Raw genomic sequence first — 21,039 nt, 5'->3', positions numbered from 1 at the left:
GCCAATCAATATTAAACTGCTGATTCCGCTGGATTCGGATTCAGCCAATCCCCAACTGTTTACATTGGCCAATCATCAGGAGTCTCAGGGCTCTCACCCATCCAATCAGGTTCAGGGGTTGTTCTCACCCAACCAAACAGCTCCCGGTGAAGACCTGTCCCACGGGTCCCCTGTGCGGGCGGAAAGGGGGCGGGGCTCGGCGGATTCCGCGCCTGGACTTTGCGGCTCCGGCCTTTGTCCCTGGCCCTAGTCACCAGGCCCTGTCCAGGGACCTTTGTCCTGAGGCCAGGACACCCCCATTATCCGGCTGGTCTGAAAGCCTGGAGTGGGGACATCCCAGAGTTGAGAAGCGACAAAGACTGTCCTCAAACGCGAGTGGGATTTGCCCAAACCAGTCAGTGGAAAGAGGGGGCAGAATATTAGGGGTGAGGAGTCCCCAGTTTTTTTTCCAGTACTGCGTTTAAACCAGGGCCTTCCTTGGTTTTGAAGATAAGAGCCTCACTAATGCCCAAGTTGCGCTCAAACTTGTAATCATCCTGCCTCATCTCCGAATGCTGGGTTCCAGAGTGTGGACCACGCTGCCCAGTTAAAACTGGCCCCAGGGCATATCCTCCACTTCCTCTTAACTTTCTCATCTGTCTCTTGCTTTGTAAAACCCTCAGCCAGACCTCCAGCTTCTCCCACCCAGGCCCTAGCCTCCCACCCCACACTTATCCCCATTCTATCCATCTGCCACCCCACCCCAGAGGAATCTCCCTAAAATGCAACCATTTCCACCTTCTTCCTCTGCTCTAAATCCCTCGAGGGCGCCCACTGCCACTGACAAAACTAAAACTAATCCCTGTGTCTTAACTGACAATTTATAACACTTCTATACAGTACTGTGATGTTGTGAGCTTTATTAGACAGCATAATAGACGAAGAAGCTGCCCTGAGCAGAGCATGGAGGCAAATGCTTGTAATCCCTGCACTCTGGGAGGCAGAGGCAGGAGGATCATGAGTTTGTGAAACACAGTCTCAAAATTCCAAATATATATATGGAGAGAGAGAGACAGCTGGGCATATAGCTCAGTGAGAAGGCTCTATGTTTAGTCCCCAGTCCTTTAAAAAAAAAAAAAAGTCAGGTGTCCTCAAATTGATGCACAGATTTAGAGCCATTTGTCTTGAAATCCCAGGAAGATGTCTTTGGAGATACAAGCAAGCTTATTCTCACATCTACATGACACATAGGGCCTTCATATTATGCTCTTGGGGTGTGTGTGTATGTGTGTGTGTGTATGTGTAATCTGTCCTCGCTTCCGAATCCCACAGGCGCCACCTCCCCTCTGAGCTCAGGAGCCTTTGGAGGCCGGGATTTCCCCAGGATCCTAGGACCTGCCCCAGCCCAGTGCCCGCCCAGTGCTGGCAGGAGAAGGAGGTGACCTGCTGACAGCAAGAGGAAATTCCCCTGGAACCTGTTTCTCGGCTTCCTGGCCCAGCTGGGACGCTGGCTGGAAAGAGAAGCCAGAGCCCCCCAGCCGCCATGGCTTCAGCCCTGAGCCCTCCCCGGGTCCCCAAGCCCAAGGCTACCCAGCCTTCACACTACCATGAGAGCTTTCTGGAGAAAAAGGGGCCCTCCGATCAGGTAAGGCACTGCTGGATGGGCCCGGGCAGGTGTGCTGCCTCTCTGGGGCTCAGTTTCCACACTGGCCTGGGGGATGCGGGGGGTGCTGAATGGGCAGGGCACACGGGGCTGGGAAGGGCTCTGGCCATCTGTATCTCTGTTTCTCCCACTTCTTCATTCCCTCTGTCCGTCACTGTCTCTCTGCTTATCTCTGTCTCTCCTCTTTCCCAGAATCACAAAAAAGGTGGGAGGGACTTCATCAGAGCTGGAATATACCTACTTTACCTTAAGCTGGTGTCACAATCAGGCACCTTCCTGGAGTCAGGACCGGGTGTAGAGCTCCACATACCACTCTAATTGTTTTGTGTATTTGTAGTTTGTTAGGAAACTATGCAGGGAAAATGAACCATGCAGCAACTGTGTTGTGAGTGAGGATGGCTGCTGTTATGGCCAGCTGAATCCATACACTCACTCAACTCAGTCCTCTACTGCTCTATTCCCAGTCCCTGGGAGAGGGCCTGGGATGTGGTAGCCCCTCGGCAAATGTTGGCTAGATGCATGGGTGGACCTATGGGCATATGATAGGTGGTAGCTGGGTGGTTGGGTGGGTGGCTGGCTGGCTGGATGAATGGATGGGTGGGTGAATGGCCAGATGGCTGGCTGGCTGGCTGGCTGGATTGATGGATGGATGACAGACAAATGGATGGGATGGATGGACGGTTGGATAGATGGATGCCTGGGTGGATGGGTACCTGGATGGAAGAACAGATGGGTGGGTGAATGGACGGATAGACAGATAGATGGATGAGTGGATGGGTGGTTGGACTGAAGGACACCACTATAAAGCCAATTACTTCAGCTTACTCCTTGAACCTCCACTTCCATCAATTGTGGGGCTGCTTTGGGTCTCATCCCATCAAGATTCCTTTCCTTTCTTTCTCTTTTCCTCACTGCCTTCTTCCTTTTTTGTAGTACTAGTACTGGGGATTGAACCGAGTGCCTTTCCACTGAGCTACAAAATTCTTTAATTTTGAGAACACATTTCACTAAATCATTAAGTTGCAGAGGTTAGGGTTGAACTTGTGATCCTCCTGCCTCATCCTCCCAGAGGGCTGGGATGACAGGTGTGTGCCACCACACCTGGCTCATTTCTTCTTTTCTTTTCTTTTTTTTTTTTTTTTTAAATTTCTTTTCTTTTGTGCTGCTGCAAGGGAGCCAGGGCCTTGTGCATGCTAGGTAAGTGCTCTGCCAGAGCCATGTCCCTACCCCAAGGATCCTTTTTGTCCTTTTCTGGAGAACAGGAAAAGCTGGGCCATGGGTGGGAAGCTTCTCCCTGAACAGGTAACATTTGAGCAAAAACCCAAAACAAGTGCTGAAGGTAGTTCTGTGAAGACCTAAGGAAGACGGCCCAGGCCCAGGAAGACAGTGCAAAGGCCCTGAGGCAGGAGTGACCATACTGAAGGTGCCCAGCTTTGCCAGCTCATTTGCTTCTCTTTCTACTTTTGGTCCCCAGGATTACAGGAAGTTCTGGACAGGGCTCCGGGGCCTCACCATCTATTTTTACAACAGTAATCGGGACGTCCAGGTAAGGATGGGGACGAGAGCTCAGGAGCCGACCCACCTTGACCACAGGGACTATGCTGAGGGTGTAGAAGGCTGGCAAGGCAGGGGCTACCTCATCCAGGTGGCCTGAGGGCCACAGGCCTGGTGCTCAGACCCCGTCTCTGTGCCCAGCCCCTGGAGAAGCTCGACTTGAGAACATTTGTGAAGCTCACAGACGAGGCTCCCCAGGGAAGCCTGTGGGACCCAGGCATCCACTTCAGCCTGGTCCTCAGGGATCAGGACATCAAGTTCAAGGTGGGTTTGCTGGAGGAGCAATAGGGGAGTCTCTGTTCCCTCCCCATCAACACACACAAATGAAGAGTCACACAGACATTTGCACTGAGTTGGTGACACTGTACCAGAAAGCCAGTCAACCTCTCTGAGCCTCAGTCTCTGGGAGAGGGCTGGTCAGCCATGCAAAAGCCCTGGGGCAGTGCAGTGCCCTGCCTTGCAGGATCAGTGAGGAGGACTTGTGGCTGGAGCAGAGGGAGTGAGAAGCCCAGGCAGGGAGGGTGTGGGTGGGCCAGGCAGGGTAGGGCCCTGTGGGCTGCAGGGAGGACGGGCTTTGACCCTGAGGCAGGTGGGAGGCAAGATTTCAGATTTCAGAGCACCAGAGGTGTATAAATCAGAGGATCTGATGTTTTTCAAATAATAATATAACATTAACATTAAAAAAGAATATCCCACATTACTGAGGACTTATACCCAGACATCATCCTAAAGGAATTTGTCTTATCTCATTCCATTTTCAAAGTGGCTCTTGGAAACAGGGTGTGATACTCCCACAGCCCATTTCACAGATGAGTAGACTGAGCCTCTTCCAGTGTCTTTCTTCTCCTCCTAGGCAGAGAGTCTGGAGTCTCGGGAGATGTGGAAAGGCTTCATCTTGACTGTGGTGGAGGTAAGTGTGGCTGCCCTCCCTCCCTCTCTCCCTTTCCTCTCTGGAGTTCCTCAGAAATCTTCCTCTCCCTTCCCATCCTTCATTCTCCAAAAGAATTTTGAAGGTGTAGCATGATGGTCTCAAACTTTGGGCCCATGACTCAAACATAGTCTTTTCCATAGACATCTTTTCTTTCTTTCAAAAGACTGGTAAAACATTTAGCTGCTAGGGCCGAGGATTTAGCTCAGTGATTCTGGTGCCTGCCTCGCAAGCGCAAGGTCCCAAGTTCAATCCCTGGTACCAAAAAAAAAATTTAGCTGCCATCACTCCCAAACCAGGCACGTTAGTCTGCATTCCTGATTTCTCTTTGGCTCAGGACTTTCCTGCCCGGCTCTCGAAGGCCACTGTGTTTGGGACCTGCCGGGCCGTTGACTCTCGAGTTTGACACCCTAGATTCCAGGTCCTGCTCAGTCCCCTTTCCCGGTCTCCACACTCTGCAACCCCACTCTGCCCGAGGAGCTTGGCAGAGCTCGGGAGTCTAAGGACTCCCGTTTCCATCCTGATCTGCATGCTGGCATCTGTGACTTGGGCACAGAGATCCCTTTACTCACGGGCTGTGCCGTCGCTGTACCTCAATCATCACTCAGCTCTGTGTCCCGTCCAACCTGACCCTGCTGCCTGGACACCTCTACATGATGTCCGAGGTCCTGACCAAGGAGGAGGCGCGCCGGGCGCTCGAGGTGCCCTCGTGAGTGAGGATGCCCACTGGGGGCGGGGCTACCTGTGGGAGGCGGGGCCGGGTGCGGGCGGGGCCTTGTCTGGGTGGGCGTGGTCTTCCGGAGCACTCCAGGGTGCCTGAGGAGGGGGCAGGCCCTGGGGTGTGGGTGGGGTCTAGGTGTTTGGAGAGGGACAAATTCTTTGACAATCCAGGTGCCTGAAAGGTTTGTCTGAGTCTCTCCTGGGACTATGGGATAGGCTTGATCCTTGGAGTTGAGTCCTGCGTCCAGGAGATGGGGCTGGATCTCGGGGGTCGGGATCTGGGTCCAGAGGTGGGACTGGGTCTCGGGGGTCAGGTCCTGGGTTTAGGGGGTGGAGCCAGTACCCCAGGCCAGGTTCTGTATGGCTTTGGCCTCCGGGGGCGGGGCTTTCCCTTGGGTTACTTGCCTGCTCTCCCCAGGTGCTTCCTGAAAGTGAGCCGGCTGGAGGCTCAACTCCTCCTGGAGCGCTACCCCGAGTGCGGGAACTTGTTGCTTCGGCCCAGCGGGACCGGTGCAGACAATGTGTCGGTCTCCACCAGACAGGTGTTCAACGGGTGCGCATGCGCAGCTAGGGAGCCTGAGGTGGGAGGAAAATTTGCGTGGGGGCGTGGCCAGAAGCGAAGGAGGAGCCAAGATGGGACGTGGCCAGAGTTGGGGGGGGGGCACCCCAACCCTAACCCTAAGCTATGGGCGTCAATGCCTAGGGGAGACTTGGAGCCCAGTCCGGGCTACAGATCCTTTCGGGAAAGGGTCAGAGCCTGGGGCAGGGCTGGGAAACGGTGTAGGCTAAGGGCTAGGGTCAGTTCAGGTAAGGTGCTGGGGATCGAGTCTGGGCCTCCAGAACAGGCACAAAGTCAGTCACATCCAAGAATGGAAATAAACCATTTGGGCGGGGTCAGGACGGGGGGGGGGGGGGGGGAGTCGTGACCGAAAGGGGGCGGTCCTTGTTCATTACATCAAGTTCTAGAGGAGCCTCTGGTGGTAGAACCAGAGCCTAACACTAAATTCCCTGAGCATCCTTTAGGGGCTGGGCCACATTGAGGGCGGAATCAGAGTCCTGGGGCGGAGCTATATGAAGGGACGAGGTGGTCCCTGAGAGTGGAGTCAGTTGATCTGGTCCCTCCTAGGGGCGTTGGCAGGACTTGGATAGGGGCCTCCATTGGGGGTGGGGCCGGTCCAGTCTGCGTCTTCCTGAGGGCGGAGCCTTCGCTGGAGGTGGAGTCAATCGGGTCTGACTCTCCCTGGGGGCGGGGCCAAGAGCTGGGACGGGGTCTCCACTGGGGGTGCAGTCCGCTGGTCTGGCTTTCCGTCGGGGTGGAGCCAGGACTAGGACGGGTTCTTCCCTCCTGGAATGTGATCCTGAGCCCAGTCCCTGAACAGGACACCTGAGGTCCGGCACTACAAGGTGAAGCGTGAAGGTTCTAAATACGTCATTGATATGGAGGATCCGGTAAGCAGTGCGCCTCGGTCCCCAGCAGCGCCGTAGCGGGGTGGTCCTTTTCCTCCCCAGCCCTGAAAGTGCCCCCGTCCCGCCCCCTAGTTCTCCTGCGCCTCTCTGGACGCAGTGGTCAACTATTTCGTGTCACACACCAAGAGGGCGCTGGTGCCCTTCCTGCTGGACGAGGACTATGAGAAGGTGCTAGGTGGGTGCGGCTTCCAGGAGCCTGGGGGCGGGGCGTCCCCACCTCTCCCGCCCCCGCCCCCGGGGACACCCCAGGCCACCCCTGGCCACCGCGCCTCCCCCAGGCAGCCTTTTGTGTTCCAGGCTGTGTGGAAACAGATAAAGAGAATGGCGAGCGTGTGTGGGTGGTGCCCTCTGTCCCGGGCCCAGGTGACGCCCCCTCCCCACCTGGGCACGGAGGGAGGGGACCTAAGACCCACCCACACACACACCAGTGGCCTAGCCACACGTGCCCCATGAGTACCCAGAGTCCAGGATTGGGAATTACCCATATCTCGACTGGAGGGGCTCCTAGATTGGGAGGTGGTAGATAGAGCCAAACCCAGATACTGTAGGGCCCAACCTAGGGTGTAGGAGAAACCGAGGCTGGAGGAAGGGGTGGCAGCACAAGGAAGGCTTCCTTCAGGAAGCGGTGCTTACAGAAGATCCTGAAGAATTTTAATGGGTATCCGTGGACAGAAGAGGGACAGATTCCCCAGAGATGAAGACTCTGGGTGGGTGTTGGGAAAGGGTTGGAAATCAAATTGGCCCAGGGATTTAGGCGGAAGAGGCGGGGACACACAGGGACATATGTGGGTTGGCAGTGGGGTCCTCCCTGGGGTGGGCAGCTGCAGGGTACCCAAGAGTGTGATGGACGTGTACCACACAAACACATATGCACATGCTCGTTAAACTCTGAACCAGCCTGTATAAGCAGAGGCTCCTTTTGTGTATGTAAATGCAGGTTTCACACATGCCAGCACATGTGTGTCCCAAATTACAGTCACACCTATCCACAGCGCATCACAAAAATACCTATCATCGGTTGTGATCACATTCACACGCCAAAGTGCAGAGATCCACAGATACAGCCAAACTACACTTGGACACACTCAAGACTCAAGCATATCCTAGGAGCAGTGTTGTACACCTGTCATCCTAGCACTCTGGGAGGCTGAGGCAGGAGGCTCACAAGTTGGAGCCCAGCCTGAGCAACTTAGTGAGACCCTGTCACAAAAAGTTTTAAAAGGCCTGGGTATGTAGCTCAGTACATAGACCCTGGGTTCAATCCTCAGCACCACAACAATACAAAACAAAAACCACTCAAGCATGCACCTCAGCAGACAGGCGGCACTATGCATGGCTATGCACCAAAAGCGTGTTTTTTTGAAGTGGGAGCTTGAGGCAGTGTCTCACTGTGTAGTTCAGGCTGGCCTTGAAATCGCAGTGATCCTCCTCCTTTCTTCAGCCTCCTGAGTGCTGTGATTACAGGCATGCGCCACCACATCCAGTTTACATACAGTATATTTAATCCAAATCCAAATAGCGTGCATGTGTACACTATAGAAAGTAGATTCCTAAATGGGCACATTCACAGAAACACACGCACAGGGACACATGTACGTTATGTGTCCTTGCTGTACCACGCAGCCCTGACAGTGACCTCCTTTCCCCACCAGGTCCTACACCCCCTGCAGATGGCCCCAAGTCGCTACTGCCTGTGTCCAACCAGGACAAGCCCCCACTTCCTCCCCTGCCCCGGCCACCTAGCCAAGATGAGAACTATGTGATTCCCATTGAGGACGCCTCAACTATTGACTACCAGAATCAAGATGGTGGGTGGGGGCAGGGCTTCGAGCACCACGGGTTGGGATAGCCGGCTACCAGCCTGAGGGGACACCTCGCCTTTGTCCACGCAGTGATCTCCCCGAGTCAGCCGATCATCCTGAAGCCCAAGAAGTTGGCCAAGCCCCCAGCCAAGCCTCCGAAGCCACCCATTGTGCCCAGGCCAGGTAGGATGCCCTCTCCCAGCCCTCCTTATATCAATGGCCGCCGGCCTTGGCCCTCATCTGCTTTCTTTTCCAGAGCCCAAAGGCAACAGTAGTGTCTTGACCAGGAAGCCACCAGGCAGCTCGCCCCAAGCTTTGTTGCTCACGACAAGTAAGTGGTTCTGAGAGGTGGATGCAGGGTGGGCGTCCGAGGTGTGGGGCACCCAGGGTCTCCTGCTCCCAAGGGCCCTCAAACTAATTCCCCCCTGCTGCCGGGAAATTCCCAATGCCTCTGAACACATTTTCATTTTGCACTGGGTCCTGGGTGGGTCTAGGGGCAGGGTGTGGGCTAGGGATCCCTGGCCCAGCTAGAGTGTGCGGTCCCCATTCCCCAGGGCTGGGGGATGTGACCGCAGAGCTGGAGGAGAAGCTGCAAAGGAGGAGAGCGCTGGAGCAGTGAGTGGGACCCACGGGGGCAAGAGAGCCAGTCTCAGCAAACTGATCCATTCCCTCAGCATTAAATTTCAAATGACATCCAGGCTCACGTGTTTGGCTTGGCTTGAGGGATTGGGGGTGAGGGGTCCACTGGATGTCTGCCTACTGCAGGGCCCACTTATTCCCAATGAGCTCGGAAGCTGCCACTGGATGCTACAGAAAAAGCCCATTTGGGGGAAAAAAAGCCCATTTGACAGCTGGAAAGGCTGAGGTCCAGGCCACAGGGCAGGCAGGATGGGCGTGACCACCCGCCCCAAAGAACCAGCGCCCAGCCTAGCCAGTGTCTGACCTTTATTAGGAAGGGGGGGGCACCCCAGTGCCCACTCCCTGGTGATGACCCCCCCACTCATTCACAAGTTAAGGCTCCAAGCAGCAAGAGAGAGGGCGATGCTTGCAACCCCAAAGACACCCTGCTGGCTGGGTGGCTGGTGGCCTAGCTGAGGCTGGTATTGGAGCTGCTAGTGGCACTTCCCCGCTTCTGCAGGCAGCGTACGGAGCTGGGGACCTGCAGGCCTGTCGTCACATGGAAGCTGCCACACCAGACCTGGGGAGGAGGGGGAGGCTCAGCCCCAAGCCACAGCACCCAGCCAAACTCCCACCCCTGTCCCTGGGCTGGGGGTGGCTCACCGTGAAGGCCGGCAGCAGTGGCTGCGTGAACTTGGCTTTGAATGTGTGCAGCAGCTGTTTAGTGCGGGCATTGTAAAAGGACAGGAGGCCTGGAGTTGGAGGCAAAGTGACAGTGTCAGGAGTCGGCTAGGGATAAGGGGTGGGGGAGTCAGGTATCGGTGAGGAGGGTAGAGGTGGCTGGGGAATGTCACCTTGGTGGAAGTCACAGTGCACACCCAGGCAGTCGGGCACGGGGGCGTCCAGCACCTTGACCTTGTTGGCGTGCTTGGCTGTGAAGCTGACCTGCAGCCAGTTGTTCACGTGCAGGCACCACGAAGCCGAGGTCTTGCCCAGCTGCTCAAAGCGGCCCAGGCTGCGGTAGGCCACACCTACGCCAAAGGCCTTGCTGTCCGGCTCATAGCGCACCTCCCAGTAGTGGTCCCCGCCATCAATCAGGGTGTCCCCTGAGGAGCCGGGTCAGATGTTCTTCAGCCAGGCACTCCCTACACCACAGCCACACCCTGCAGGTGTTCCATGGGGCCCCAGCTGCTCCTCCAGGTACTCCTCAGGGATCCCATGTACTCCCTCCAAGTATTGCTTGGGCTCTTTGCTCCCTTTAGGTACTTATCGGACCCCAGCTACTCCCCAGGCTTTATCAACTCACTCTAGATACTAAGCCCAGATACTCTCTGCACCTCAGTTTTTCCTCTCAGATTCTCTCCAAGCCACGCTACTCCTTGCAAATACTTTCAAGTTTTAGAGTTCCTCCCCAGATGCCCCTCACTTCTTTCCAGAAACTAGATATCCCCGAGCTCTTCCTCCTGACAAAACCCATGTTCCCAGAGGTCTCGAGTTCTTCCTCAAGTCTAGAGACTCCCTCTAATCCCCAGCTATGGTAGAATCCAGACACTTCCCAGGGCTGATTCCTTGCTGTTGACTGTTTTCTTTTTTTTGCTATCAGGGATGGAACGTAGGACTTTGGGTTTTCGAGCCAGGTGCCAGAACCACTGAGCTAAATCCCTGGCTGTTGACTGTTTTCTGAGTCCAGATCTATCTAGACCCTAACTCCTGGTGGAGGCCAGATTCTCCTGTGTCAGCCACTTCTGAGGGCTATAGGTCTCCCGGGGATCCACCAGCCAGTCACTCTCCAGGTACCCTCTGCATTATGCTACTCCTCTGGCATCAGCTCCACCCAGACCTCAGATGCTGTCCAAGTCTCAGTTAATCCCTGAGCCACATCCTGTCTTCCCCAAGTCCTGATGATCCACATCTCAGCTACCCCCTCCAATCGCTTCAGTGGAGCTGTTCCTGAACTTCTGCTCCTCTGCTCTGCCTCTCTTGGATCACAGCTCAGCTCCACATATCTCAGCTCCTCCCAGATCTCAGCTACTCCCCCAGCCCATAGTGCCCAGGTTCCTCTCCCCTTTCCAGAAACCTCTCTCTCTCTCCAACTTTCAGCACTCTACACCTGTACCCATATATCTCCTCCTTCCCCTCCTTTTTTGTTTGGTTTGGTTTGGTTTTTTGAGACAGGGTCTCACTATGTAGCCCAGGCTGGCCTCAAATTTACAGCAATCCTCCTGCCTCAGCCTCCCGAGTGCTGGGATTACAGGAGTGTGCCACCACGCCCGACCCCCACCTCCTCTTTAAACCCCAACTCTCCCCAGTCCCAGATGCGCCTCAGAAAACCAGATTGTCCATACAACATCTTCTCAGGTCCTGGCTTATCCTCACATCTCCCTTCCTTGTTTATATTACTGACCATACTGACTGCTTCATACCTCATTGCTCCAGCTCTTTTGTAGACATTGGCAATTCTACACTTCAGTTCCTTTACAGGATATAATGGCTCCTATGATGTTACTTTCTCCTCCTATACCACCCCTCTTAGCTTCTCCTCAGACACCAGCTACTTCTTTACCTGGCTCCTCCACCCACTCTAAACTACTTCCCCAAACTCCTGTACATTTTGAGGTTTTTTTTTTTTTTTTTTTTGTAGTACTGGTGATTGAACCCAGGGCCACGACACTGAGCTACATCCTCATCCTTTTTAAAAAATGTGTACACAGGGTCTTGCTAAGTCACTAAGTTATCCAGGCTGGGCTCAAGGTTATGATCCTCCTGCCTCATCCTCCCAGAGGGCTGGGATTTCAGGTGTGTCCAGCCATGCCTGGCTGTAAACTCCTGTCCTGCTTCAGCTGCTCCACAGGCAAACATTCTTTCCAGCTACTGCCCAAATCGTGGCTTCTCCACAGACTAGGAAATCTGCCTGTCCACTCCGTCTGACCACTCCCCAGCCCTGAGGCTTGTTCTTTAGCTCCATGGGTGCTGGCTCCCTCCACTCATCTCTCACCCCAAATACTCCATTCTCCCAGAGCAGGAACAATGCCTCTTATCAAGACCTCTCCCACCAAAGCTGGGTGACAGCTGCCTGTCTCCCACCCCTCCCCAGAGCTCTCCCCAGAACTCCCCTCTCTCCCTTCTCTCCCATCCTTACCCAGTACTGTGTAGGACTCAGCTGTGAACCGGTCCCGACCCCCACGACCTGAGGACATCCTCTTGGGGGATGGAGTACCTCTGTGGGTGGCAGGGAGGGGAAGACTCAGTTCAGGCCTCTCCTCTACATAGAAGGGCCTCTTTGGTCCATCCCAAACACTGTTGATGTTTGGTTTGGCCCTGAGAATATATATTTGGACCTTTCTGTATACTGTGCCCTTCACAGTCAGGTTTGGAAAATTATTCAACCATCAAAACCCTGCCCAAAATATCCTCTTCCCTTCATTCACTTGGGGTTCCTCCAACCCTAGGTTCCTCCCTCCACCCCAGAGGCAAGCTACCTGGCTGGGGAGTTGACAGGAGATGCCGTCCGCCCCTTGCCATCTTTCTCTCGAGCCTTGATGTCCTGCACCTTCCCGCCCATAGCGTCCCACTCCACGGCAAGGTCGTCTACCCGCAGGTTCTGGTGAGATGTGGACGCATCCAGGCGGAACATGAACGCTGGGGCCGGGCAGACGAGGGAGGTACAGAGATGGGAAAACCCAGAGAGACACAAAAAGACAGAGACAGGCAGACAGTGACCCAGACAGACCAAGACAGGCACTGAGAACAGGGAGAGACGAAGAGCCAGAGATGGAGACAGACAGAAACCAGCAGATGGGGGTCAGAAAGACAGGCAGGAAGAACTGAGAGAGACAGGCTGAGAAGGGCTTGGAACAAACAAGGAGCCAGAGGAGCAATGGGCAGCAAGGTGGTGCCATGTAGCTAATCCCAGGAAAGGGGCAGGGCTCTGGCAAGCAGGAGCCAGGCTAGACAGCAGAGGGACTTCCCAGCAGGACATCAAAGGTGTCACTGTGGGAGGCTGCAGAATCTGTTTTCACTACAGATACTTTGTCCCCAGCTCTAAGAGGACTTAACTATTTGGTTGGGGGGAGGGTAGAGGAGAAAGAAAGAATGTATGTGGGTGAATAAAAACCACATAGATGCTGAGTGTGGTTGGACACACCTGTAATCCCAGCACTCAGGAGGCTGAGGCAGGAGAACTGTCGTAAATTTGAAGCCAATCTGCACTACATAGTGAGTTTAAGACCAGCCTACACTACATAGTAAAACCTTGTCTCAAAAAGCAAAAAAAAAAAAAAGCAAGCAAAAACAAAACTTCCAGTTATAATGGGGTGACTCTCAGAAACAAAAGACAAAAGCATGGTTGTAGCAGATACCATGCTAAGGAAGTCACTGTGGACGGAGCTTGGAGCTTCCTGGCAGCCAGGGAAACAAGGGCCACAGAAAAAAACGGGTAACTGGAAGATTCTCATGTCATACTGGTCCCTGGGGCATCAAGAGGGAGGGGACATGGAGTCAGGGACAGGGAGGGGATGGGAGCCAGTCACCTGGTGTCTCCAGGGTCACTGGCTCGGAGAACTCCCCTGCAACTGCCTTGTTACAAGCCTTCACCCGGAAGTTCATGTACTTCATGTCAAACTTGAGACCTGGGGAGCAAGAGGGATGATGGATGGCAATGCTGCACAGTCTCTGTTGTGACTTTGAGCCCTGGTTAGAATCTACCACATTCAGGGCCAGGGATTTAGCTCAGTGGTTTCGCCAGCTGCTGCGCCAGCGCAAGGACCCGAGTTCGATCCCTGGTACAAAAAAAAAAAAAGAATCTACTACATTCCACAGTGAGGCCCCCACCCCTCACATTAAATAACATCTTATCCCTGGAAAATGGCCTCTGTCCCTACTGACCTGTGGGGCTTATGCATTGCTTGATCCTGCCTCCAGTCCAGAGCCACCAATCAAGATGCTCTATGACTCTGTCTCAGGGATTGGTTGATTGGCTCAGAGACGGGCACATGACTCAAACTGGCCAATCAGAATTTGCCCTGGATCTTCAGTACTATGGCCAGGAGAGTAGCTTTTCCTCCAGGCTAGGCCCAAACTCTCCTGGGAGAATCTGCAGGGAGGCTGGGGAAGCATCTTCAAAAATGCAGCTCCCAGGGGCCAGGGATTTAGCTCAGTGGTTTCGACACCTACCGCGCAAGCGCAAGGACCCGAGTTTGAGTTTGATCCCCGGTAACAACAACAACAAAAAAATGCAGTTCCCAGAGACACCATTTGCAGGGACCAATGTTACTGAGTCACTTGGGGGACATTGTTGAACATTCTCTCTACTTTGAATAATCTACCCTTTCTATTCATAATTATCATGTTAAACCTTTTTGTTTTCAGCACTGGGAATTGAAAACATGGCCTTTACAATGAGCTATATCCCTACCCCTTTTATCATCATCACCATTATTATTATTTTTATTTTGAGACAGGTTCAGGGCAGGGATGTAGCTCAGTGGCACCGCGCCTGCCTGGCAAGCACAAGGTCCTGAGTTCAATCCCAGGTACCACAAGAAAAAAAAAGAAAGAATTGGGTGCAGTCCTGTGCCACTATACTGTAATGTGTATGTATTTATATATATATATATATATTTTTTTGATTTTTGAATTTTTTGGGGCAGCCCTGCGGATGGAGCCCCCCAGGGCTCTGCACACTAAGCAAATGCTCCACCCCGATCCACACCCCAGCCCTCCAGCTAAAGCTCTTTGAAGCACTGTCCACAGGTCACCCCTGTGTTGACTCCTTCCCTCTCCTTCCTCAGGCGCCATCACACCGGAGCCCCTGGCTGACCACAGCTGTCCTGCCTGAACACCCTGCCTTGGGCCCACAGCACTGCTCTCTGCTAGCTTTCTAGCTGTCCCCCTCCCCCTGTGGCTCCTATTTGGTCTTTTTTTAGGCTCCTCCTTCCGCTAGCCCTCCACATCCGGTGCACAGGCCAGAGTTCCTACTCATCTCCCACTGCCCTTGGTCCCCTTCCACCCATGGCAGCCACACCCCAACTTGTTGCCTGGCCCTGAGTGTACAGCTGCCTCCTGATTGCTGGCTCCCTGGATGCCCACTCTGCAGGCATCCGAAACAGGAGCTTGGACCTCACCACAGCTGCTGCTCTACAACCCTCCATAGCTCCCTTCACCTCACCTCGACGTCATTTCATTTTCTCACCTCTGTAAACTAACTAGCTCCAGACACAGAAGCCTGGCACTGCAGCCTCTGGGCCCTGAAGAGGGTGTTGTCTTCCCCTCTGCCTGCCCTCCACCCCCAGTTGCTGCCACAGACAGATGCACCAGCGGTCTTCTGCCTCACCTCCTCTGAGAGTTCATAGGGTGCTCAGCAACAAACGCTCAGGGCAGAAAGAGAGATCTAGGGCTGGGGATTTAGCTCAGTGGTTCTGCCCCCTGTCTCAAAAGCGCATGGTCCCGAGTTCGAAGTCCAGCACCAAAAAAAAAACAACAAAAGGAGAGATCTAGACTCAGCCCATGCCTCAGTTTCTCTGGCTGCAAACTGGCAATCACTGAGAGCAGGCTTCAGCCAATACCTCCTGCCCTTTTCATTTTTTATTTTGAGGCTGGGTCTCACTGAATTGCCCAGGCTGGCCTCAAACTTGCAATCTCCCTCCCTCAGTCTCCTGAGTAGCTGAGATTACAGGAGTGCACCCCCATGCCCAGACTCAACGCACTTTTTGTTTACAACTACTTGTACATCTATAATTATGCCCAAACAAAAAGTCACAACAAAACAAAACAAAAGGCAGGAGGCCTTGGAGGTGAGATTATGGAATCCTATAGAAAAAAAAATTGAAAGAGGGCCAGGGATTTAGCTCAGTAGTTTCGCTGCCTGCCTCACAAGCGCAAGGACCCAAGTTCGATCCCTGGCACCAAAAAAAAAAAAAAAAAAAAATTAAAAGAGGCGTGTATTTATTTTAGTTCCCAAGCAAAAAAGAAAAAAATAGATCTCAGACTCCTTGGCTGGCGGGCTGGTGATTTTTTCCCCCTGCAATTAGCATGCTCATTATTAACCATGTGTGCTAATTACAGATAACTAGGGCTGATTATAGCCTAAGAGTGAGGCCATGAATGTGATACTTATCATGTCTCTAAGACTCTCCTGGCCCCAGGGCTTCCTGCCACTCAGGAGGGCATTTGAAATTTGAAATTCAGGAAGGACCCCTGACTTTTTTTGGCCTTCAGATCCAATCCACCCTTAGCAGCTGGGTGGATTCCCTGTGCTTTTTTATTTCTTTTGTTTTTCTGAGACAAGGTCTCGCTATGTAGGTCAGACTGGCCTGGAACTCACTATGCAGCACAGGTTGGTCTTGAGCTCCTGGCAATCCTCCTGCCTCACCTTCCTAAGTGCTGGGATTACAGGTGTGGGCCACCATGTCCAGTGCTTTTTTATTTCTTTTATAACAGCCAAGGAAATTGCCCAATACCTGGGGGTGTCCCTGGATCCCAACTCTATGAGGCAAGAGTTCTCGCTCCTTTGCTCAAGGTTATAAGGACAGCATTTGGTCCACTGTAGGTGCAGGGTAACTTAGAAGGAACGAATGACGCCTTCACTTCCTGTACCTCAGTTTCCTCATTTGTCAAATGGTGATGTAAGATGGGTGTGGTGGTGCACACCTGTCATCCCAGCACTCTGGGAGGCTGAGGCAGGAGAGTCCTAAATTAGAGCCCAGCCTGGGCAACTCAGCAAATTAGCAAGACCTGGTCTCAGAATAAGACCCATCGGCAACAAGACTCCGATGGCTAATGGTTGGAGAGTGGCTTCAGGGGTGAAATGTGCTGGGAGCCCCAGCCAGGCAGGCTCCTGACCTGTCAAGGTGTACTCCGTGTGCCGGATGCCCTCCACCACCATCCAGGGCTGGTCCTCCTTGAGGCGTGGGGGTCCCTCAAAGTTGGTCCTCCGGTACTCCAGCACATAGTGGTCGATCTTGCTGTCCTCGTCCGGCATGCGCCACACCAGGGTCACGCAGTTATCTGCCACTAGGGACTCGGCTAGGTCGATCATGGGGGTGCTGGGCACTGCCCCAGACAGAAGGGAGAGACAGTCAAGGTTCTGTGCCCAGTGGGGTGGGAGGGGCTTGCTGGAGCCCACCTACCACGTGACAGCCTGTGGGCAGGGCCACTGAGTTCCTCACCCGGGAGGGTGCTCCTTTGGGTTTTGGGGACCAGGGGCTGGAGACTCCTCGGGGGTCCAAGAAGTGGGGTTTTGAGAGCTTTCTCAGGACTCAACCAACAAAGGACGGGACCATCTCAAGATGCCACTATTTAGAGTCGGGAATTTGCCAAAATTCTCTACCAACTGACAGGGCCTTCTTTCCTTCCTCCTGTCCTCCTCTTCTCCCTTCCCCCCTGCCTTTCCAATACTGAGATGGAACCCAGGGCTTTCACACTAAACTACATTCCTTGCCCTTTCTATTTTTTGAGACAAGGTCTCCATAAATCATTAAGTTGTCCAGGCTGGGCTGAACTTGTGCCTCTCCTGCCTCAGCCACCACCACCAGGGGACTCTGAGTCTCAGAGTGCCAATTCCCAAGGAGGTGTGGCTTTCTCAGGGCATTCTCCCTGGATTCCACTGAGGGGCTCTTCTGGCGTCACTCCCGGGAGGGCTGCATCCTGCATACATGGCGCTAAAATAAGATTCCATCCGCACAGGGGAGGAGCAAACTGAGGGACCGCCCCAATGTGGGAGGGGCCACTGGGCCCCACCCACATATAGGCAGAACACTCAAAGGCTCCACCCTTGTGTGGGAGGATGGCAGGGCTCCACCCAGGCAGGGTGTTGCAGCCTCAGGGTTCTGCCCCCAGGACGGGGACTTTCTTGGATCCAGGCACTGGATGGTCACCCTCAGTCCAGGTCCTGCCTCAAGCCTCCTGGCTGCGGGGCCACTTCCTTGCAAGCCTAGCCCTCCAGCAGGTTTCCCTCTCACCAGGCAGAAACGTAAGGCCCTGCAGCATCTGACGTTCTTGAGCAAAGTCCACCATGAGGTGACTCATGTTGTCGCTGACCTTCGCTTTCAGTGACAGCCGGAAGGCAGGAGCCATTGTTACACTGTGAAGAAGGAGGTGGAAGCAGCCTGCTGACACTGTCTCAGGGGTGGGGGTCGCAGGCCTGGTCATCTGAGGTGTGTCCCTGTGTTCATGTCCAGTGCTCTGGGCCCGGGTCCCCACCGTCACCAAAGGCAGGGCACTGGGGTGGGGTCAAACCCAGCATCTTACCTATCTTTGATTTGCTTGGCAGCCTAGAGGGAGGGACAGAGTGAATTCTCAGGTTAGTCTTAACAAAATCAGAAACTGGGGTGTGGCCCTGTGACAGAGCCACCCCCCACCGACTGAGGAAGAAACTCCTCCTTCTGGCAGTCCTTGAAGGGAGAAGGCACCAAAGACACAAACCCACCTTTGTCCCAGCCTCCTGCCAGTACCCAGGACAAGCAGCTGGTGCACTCAGCAAACAAAAATACAGGTGACCCAGCTTCACTGACGTTTCAGATAAATAATGAAGGATTGTATTTTTAACATAAATAACCGTGTCCCATGCAATATTTGAGATATGCTAAGCACTATATGAGATATATGTATATTAAAAATATCCAGTGATAAATGTGAATTTCAAGTCAACAACAAATAATTTTTTATTATAAGTATGTCCTGTGCAATCTTTTTTCTCTTTTGCAATACTGGGTATGGATCCCAGGCCTTTGCACTAAGCTCCATCGCCAGCCCTTTTTATTTTTATTTATTTATTCATTTTGTTTTTGTTTTGTTTTGTTCTGTTTTTTTGGTACAGGGATCGAACTCAGGACCTTGCGCTTGCAAGGCAGGCCCTGGAACCACCGAGCTAAATCCCCAGGCCCCATGTATTTGTTTTTTGAGAGAGGGTCTCACTATGTAGTTCAGACCAGCCTTGAACTCACTATGTAACCCAGGCTGACCTTGAACTCACAGCCATCCTCTACCATGCCCGGTGTTTTGTTTTGTTTGTTTTTTGAGACAGGCTAAATTGCCCAGGCTGGGTTTGAACTTGTAATCTTCCTGCCTCAGAGGTGCTGGGATGACAGGGATGCACCACCACACGAGGCAATGTTTGAGACACACTGATACTATTGCCCGGATAGGCCATCCTTCCACTAAAAAGCATACGTGCAATTAAGTAGAAATGCAAGTGTCACCAGGTGCACTGAATTTTGCCATCGACCCTGGGTGCCGCCTCAAACACACCCACCTGGAGGAAGTCCTCGCTGTCAGCAGCCTGCAGGGTGTGATTGGCCATCTCCAGCAACTCCTCCGAACTCTCCAGGGCCCGGGTGCAGGCAGACAGCTGGTTCTGTGGGGTACAAGGGACTCATCAGCCCAGCACAGGGACTCACTGCACTGCCTTGAACCCTCCCAGGGCCCCCGCCCCACTATGGTCAGGATCCGGGGAAGCCCTGGCTTCTCCATCACCAGGTAGGACAGGGAGGTTAGCGCTTGACCCTGGCTCCTGCACTACAGAAGAATTGCCAGGGAAATCCCTTCCTTAAACCCTCACACACCTAGGGACAACTGAGCTCCTGGGCTCCACATTCCCTGGGGATGGGAATCTGGGATGTTAGGAGGCTCTCAGGAGGTTTGGATGCAGCTCGAGGGACCCCAGCTTGGAGAGTAAGAGCCCAGGGGAGCCATGGGAGGTATGTGAGTGGGGGTGAAGCTCTCAGATCTGGGGTTCAGAGCTGAAGGGATTAAGGGGAAGGGAAGGCAGATGGGATTGACAGGCCATGCCTGGAGGGGGAAGGGGAGAGACCAGAGTCTGGGAGCATGGGGTTTGGAGGAAGATGCCCAGCTGCCTGGACTCCACTTCCCCTGCGGGTGGCCGAGTCGAACACCTGTAGCTCGTAGGTGCGGCTGGCACGGTCCTGCTTTATCTTCATGAGCATGCCCTCCTTGAGCTCCTCCAGCATGGACAGGAGGGACTGGAACTCCTCCTCTAGGTCTTCCTGCACCTTGGTGGAGTTCGCCTGCATAGGAACAGCCAGGATTGCCCAAAGCCCGTGATCAGAAGGAGAGACTGAGGCCCAGGCACAACCTGGCTGGCCCTGTACATCAGCAGCAACAGGCTCGGCCTCCTGGCAGTTGGCTCCCCTCTTCCCTTACCTCCACATTCAGTAGCATCTGCTTAAGGGAGTAGATAAAGCTCTGAATCTCTTCATTCTTCACAGCCAGGGTGGTGATGATCTTCCGCAGAGCCTCCTGCTCCATGAAGCCACAAACACACACACAGACCGGGTGACCCCTCCGCAAAACACGCCTCCAAAGGGTGACTCGGCCCTAACTACCTCTCCTACCAGGTGGCCACTGCAGTCATCCCCATTTTACAGGGGAGCAAGGGAGGAGGTGGAGGCTCAGGGAGAGCTTTAGGGAAAGGACAGGGCCGAACCAGGTCTGCCTGCTGAGCACCAAACCCAGCCCGCAACCCAATCCCTTTCATCTTTAGGGTTGAGCAAGCGCTGGGGGACGGGCCAGCCTGAGCGAAGACCGCCCAGAGGGAATGGGCTAGCCTGGGCAAGGGGCTATCCATGAGAAACAGACCCCTAGGGGCTGCGGACAGCTTGGGCTAAGGCTGGCCTGGGAGCAGGGGTGAGCTGGGAAGGGGTTACTCTGAAGACGGGGTCCACCTGGGGAGAGAATAAGGGGGTGGGATCACCTGGAGAAAGAAAAGGAGAACCGGAAAAGGGAAGGGCCCAGAGGCCAGGTAAGTGGGGAGGGGAAAATAGGTCTGGGAAGGATAAGCGGTAGACAAGGCCCGGTGTCTGGGTTCCTTCTGCTGGGGTCGCAGGGTGGGCGGGGTCAGCACTGCGGCGCTGGTGGGGGGAATGGGTACACCTGGGATGGAGGCGGGGGGGAGGGGAGCGGGGTACTGAGTGGGGAGTGGGGGCGGAGGGGACGCCCCTGGCCCCGGAACAGAAGGATGGGGGACGCAGTTCCAAGTAGGGGGAGCCCTGGATCCGGGCAGGGCCGCGACCGCAGAGCTGCTGGGGGAGGGGCCGCTGCGCTCACCTGGTCCCCACCCCGCCCGGCGCACTGTGCCCCGCCCGCACCTCTTCCTACCCTGTGGTCTTCCATGGCTGCAGCCTGGCCACTCCGGCCCGGCCCGCGGGCCCCGCTGGCTCTGGAGTCCCCAAGCCGCCCTGGCCGCAGCCAGTAGCCAATGGCCCGCGGAGTCCTCGCCGCCGCCGCGCCCCCGGTCAGCGCTCCATCACTGCGCGCACTGCGCAGGCGCGCCCGCCGCGGCAGCCTGGGAGATG

The 21,039-nt window shown here is 54.4% G+C and overlaps 2 protein-coding genes across 15 annotated transcripts; one reads left to right on the top strand and one right to left on the bottom strand.

The window, feature by feature from the left end:
• Positions 1–244: 244 nt before the first annotated feature.
• Positions 245–8,806, top strand: Stap2 (signal transducing adaptor family member 2). Of its 4 annotated transcripts, none has more exons than XM_021244988.2 (13): positions 249–425; positions 1,312–1,624; positions 3,117–3,188; positions 4,050–4,106; positions 4,733–4,833; positions 5,263–5,397; positions 6,224–6,293; positions 6,384–6,486; positions 6,609–6,674; positions 7,964–8,119; positions 8,204–8,296; positions 8,370–8,444; positions 8,668–8,806. In XM_021244988.2, the coding sequence occupies exons 2-13, from the start codon at positions 1,523–1,525 to the stop codon at positions 8,730–8,732; spliced, it is 1,095 nt and encodes a 364-aa protein (XP_021100647.2). In that variant the 5' UTR covers positions 249–425; positions 1,312–1,522; the 3' UTR covers positions 8,733–8,806. The 4 variants fall into 4 exon arrangements, with proteins under 4 accessions (XP_021100648.2, XP_021100647.2, XP_004865817.2 ...); XM_004865760.4 differs by lacking the exon at positions 6,609–6,674 and adding an exon at positions 3,338–3,460 and having other exon boundaries at positions 256–425; XM_087201714.1 differs by lacking the exon at positions 249–425 and adding an exon at positions 3,338–3,460 and having other exon boundaries at positions 1,333–1,624.
• A 237-nt stretch (positions 8,807–9,043) lies between these two features.
• Fsd1 (fibronectin type III and SPRY domain containing 1) lies at positions 9,044–21,014 on the bottom strand. 11 transcript variants are annotated; one of them, XM_021244986.2, is made up of 13 exons: positions 20,843–21,013; positions 19,889–19,984; positions 19,621–19,752; positions 18,981–19,082; positions 17,978–18,000; positions 17,689–17,810; positions 16,571–16,780; positions 13,261–13,359; positions 12,211–12,472; positions 11,871–11,950; positions 9,586–9,762; positions 9,395–9,483; positions 9,044–9,311 (listed from the first exon to the last, which is right to left on the bottom strand). In XM_021244986.2, exons 1-13 carry the CDS (start codon positions 20,855–20,857, stop codon positions 9,201–9,203), a joined length of 1,518 nt encoding a protein of 505 aa, XP_021100645.1. In that variant the 5' UTR covers positions 20,858–21,013; the 3' UTR covers positions 9,044–9,200. The 11 variants fall into 11 exon arrangements, with proteins under 11 accessions (XP_021100645.1, XP_004865811.1, XP_021100644.1 ...); XM_004865754.3 differs by having other exon boundaries at positions 9,586–9,837; positions 20,843–21,011; XM_021244985.2 differs by having other exon boundaries at positions 9,586–9,837; positions 19,889–20,409; positions 20,843–21,009.
• Positions 21,015–21,039: the final 25 nt, after the last annotated feature.

The sequence above is a fragment of the Heterocephalus glaber genome, unplaced genomic scaffold, assembly GCF_053883595.1.
Source record: "Heterocephalus glaber isolate CG9 unplaced genomic scaffold, H.glaber_assembly_v1.0 deba00001760, whole genome shotgun sequence".
Classification (NCBI taxonomy): domain Eukaryota; kingdom Metazoa; phylum Chordata; class Mammalia; order Rodentia; family Bathyergidae; genus Heterocephalus; species Heterocephalus glaber.
This window is presented reverse-complemented; position numbering and strand designations above follow the sequence as displayed.